General features: G+C 40.8%; 1 protein-coding gene across 1 annotated transcript; it reads right to left on the minus strand.

Moving 5' to 3' along the window:
* Positions 1 to 423: 423 nt before the first annotated feature.
* LOC147867351 (cyclin-dependent kinase B1-1-like) lies at positions 424 to 2,658 on the minus strand. Its single transcript, XM_087315138.1, has 8 exons — positions 2,386 to 2,658; positions 1,838 to 1,988; positions 1,694 to 1,755; positions 1,498 to 1,609; positions 1,302 to 1,395; positions 1,125 to 1,194; positions 914 to 1,052; positions 424 to 766 (listed from the first exon to the last, which is right to left on the minus strand). The coding sequence occupies exons 1-8, from the start codon at positions 2,580 to 2,582 to the stop codon at positions 674 to 676; spliced, it is 918 nt and encodes a 305-aa protein (XP_087171264.1). The 5' UTR covers positions 2,583 to 2,658; the 3' UTR covers positions 424 to 673.
* Positions 2,659 to 2,929: the final 271 nt, after the last annotated feature.

Raw genomic sequence — 2,929 nt, forward strand, 5'->3', positions numbered from 1 at the left:
GCATGGACAAACATTATATGGAACTGAGTTTTTGCACATCAATGAAAGTAAAAGTTAATATGCAAGTAAATCATCAGCTGCGCTGCTCTCTTGTATGAAAAACCACCACATCAACCTTAGAATCTTCTCTCACAACAAATGTAGTTGAGAATATCCACTTCTGAGCACATATTTCACGTTTATTATGTACAGCTGCAAAACTGAGATTTCTTTTGGATTATGATGGAGATGCGAGGTAGACAAATAAATAAAATAGAGAGTGCTATGGTGCAGAAGCTTTTGCCATCAAGATAAAGAAAAGAAACCACCACCAAAGTAATTAACAGCTTAATTATCAATATCAGATCATTTTAAAATATCACAATAAAATACTAACAGAGTCACACTAGAATGACATTGCACTTGTGCAGAAGCCATAATTCCTCACAGAAGTCGTTAGAAACAATGTATTCTTCATTTCTATAATAATATCACATCTTGCCCACAAGATGTCAACTACAAAACCATCAAATAGGATCCATGATGCCCAGCACGATGTAAAAGTATTTCAACAGAAACCTAATAACAAAACAGAGAATGTTTTGGTTACTATATAGTAGGGAGTTTGGACCTGTAACTTATTAAGGCCATCAAAGCTGCCAATTCCTTGCAAGTGCTTGGTTAATCAAGAAATTTAAAACTGTGACTTATCGAGGTCATCAAAGTAGGGATGTTGCAAGGCTGCCTTTGCAGAAATCCTTTTGCAGGGATCTAACTGTAGCATTTTCTGCAAAACATTTTAAGGATAGGGTTAACCTTTCAGAATGCATAAACAAACCAGACAAACTTCTAACCTAGAGGAGAAAAATGTTTACAAAGAATGAAATGGGACACGAAAGATAGGTCGTTAGAAAAAAACCACTAGAAGACTTACAGATAGAAGATCCACGCCCTTGGCATCAAGGTGAGGAACCGCTTTGGAAATATCAGCATATTGCCATTGAGGATATTCGTGCCAATCCCTCAACTTGCTCACTCCTGGCCATGTTTCCTCGTTAGGAGTTCCAAGAAGCCTGCCAAACTGAACCGTAAGCAAATGCACCTTAAACTAAAGATTGAAGACACAAACATTATCGTAATATCACCTGAATATATGCAGAAGTTGTTGTAGCTCAGAATCCCCAGGGAAAAGTGGCTGCTTCCGTGTAAGCTCAGCTGTATATATAAAGGAATCAATAATTGCATGTCTGGAAGCAAGTTGAAATGCAATAAAACTTGCACAACAGACACGCTACATAGTTTTAGCCACCTATTTCACTTACCAAATATGCATCCAACTGACCATATATCAACGGGAGTTGAATAGTGCGTAGCTCCAAGTAGCACTTCAGGTGCGCGATACCACAAGGTAACAATCTACATCAATATCGGTAAGACATACGATTACAGTTAACTTCTTTTTCAAATCTTTGCTAGCATCCAAAAGATGATGTTCGTAGGTCTTGAAAACCATCTTACTTCATGAGTATAACTCTTCAATGGAACTGTGAAAGCTCTTCCGAGGCCAAGGTCGGCAATCTTGAGCAAACCTTTCTCTTTATCAACCAGAAGGTTTTGAGGTTTCAAGTCCCTGCATAAAAAATGCCACATACAAAAAATGAGCTTGGGACAGATAAATATATGGCTTTTCGTTCGATGTACGTAAGACACAAACCTGTGCATAACGCCATGACTATGACAGTGAGCTACACCTTTGCACAATTGGTACATAAGGTTCTGTGAAATCCATAAACCATACGCATAAGACATGTGCTTAACACCAGATGGAAGTATTCTTGAGTCATATTAGGACGCATACCTGCACATGTTTCGGTGGCAACGGAGGCTTTCCCTGGCCCTGAGCTCGGGCATTGATATCTATGTACTTCTTCAGATCGGTATCCATGTATTCAAAGACCAGGTAAAGAAGAGGTTTTCCTTTCTTTTCAAGATGTTCCACACAAAGCAGCCTACATGTTACCAATAAAGCCTGAGTTCACATCACTACAAATTTGCACAACAGCATGAAGTAGTTCTTTGGATCTGTGTACATTCTTTCAATCTCTAATCAAAAGATAAATTTCTCGTTCTTGGTCCAAGTGTTCTATACGCATCCTGTCTCTAATTATACAACAGTGTTCGGAATCTGCAGTCAAACGGATTCTACATTCTTCCATCTCTTATTTCTTTTAAATGAGAAAAGAGAAATTGCGAAAGAATAATAAGCAAAGTTTCCACAACAAGAAATTGTAGAAAGCCTCATATACAGTCGTTTATCCAAGAAAAACTGAAGTAAGAAAGAAACCATCTCGCTCGGATGTAGATCGTTCCAGATTCCACAGAAAAACGAAGGGATCCATGGCTTACCTGACAACATAGATGCTCTGGGAGAGCATCTGAAGGAGGGAGACCTCCCTGAGGGCAGTGGAAGGAACGCCTTCTTCTTCCATGTCCAGGCGAGTCTTCTTCAAGGCAACGAGGCGACCAGACTTCTTGTCACGTGCCTTGTAGACCTTACCGTAGGTGCCCTCTCCCACCTTCTCGAGCTTCTCGTAGTTCTCCATAGCTTCGGGGCTTACAAGAAGGAAGTCAAAGAGGAGGAGGAGGAGGAGAACGGGAGAGAGGGATCTGCAGAGAGTGAGAAAGGAGAGCGAAGGATTGGATTGGAGGCGAGGAGAGGAGAGGAGAGGCTCTGCTGCAAATATAATAGAAGGGAGGGAAGGGAGGAGGAAATGGGAAAGGAAGAGAAGAGGAAAGGGAAGGAAAAGGTTTTTTGGGGGGGGAGGAGGGAGCCGTTGGAGGGGGGAGGGCTTGCTGATTTTGAACTTCCGCTTCCTCTCTCTCTCTCTCTGCTACTACTACCGTATGTATGTATGTATGTATGTATGTATGTATGTACATTTCTTCTTCT

The sequence above is a fragment of the Azolla caroliniana genome, unplaced genomic scaffold, assembly GCF_043228905.1.
Source record: "Azolla caroliniana isolate FFs.n. ecotype wild unplaced genomic scaffold, voAzoCaro1.0.p SCAF_2, whole genome shotgun sequence".
NCBI classification, from domain to species: domain Eukaryota; kingdom Viridiplantae; phylum Streptophyta; class Polypodiopsida; order Salviniales; family Salviniaceae; genus Azolla; species Azolla caroliniana.

What these genes read in the sequence shown, in the direction of transcription:
- LOC147867351 (XM_087315138.1), bottom strand. Translation starts at nt 2,582, where the DNA reads ATGGAGAACTACGAGAAGCTCGAGAAGGTGGGAGAGGGCACCTACGGT. An exon ending in CAGAGCATCTATGTTGTCAG is followed by an intron (nt 1,989 to 2,385) that starts GTAAGCCATGGA and finishes GGTAACATGTAG; the next exon opens with GCTGCTTTGTGTGGAACATC. An exon ending in TGAAGAGTTATACTCATGAA is followed by an intron (nt 1,396 to 1,497) that starts GTAAGATGGTTT and finishes ATATTGATGTAG; the next exon opens with ATTGTTACCTTGTGGTATCG.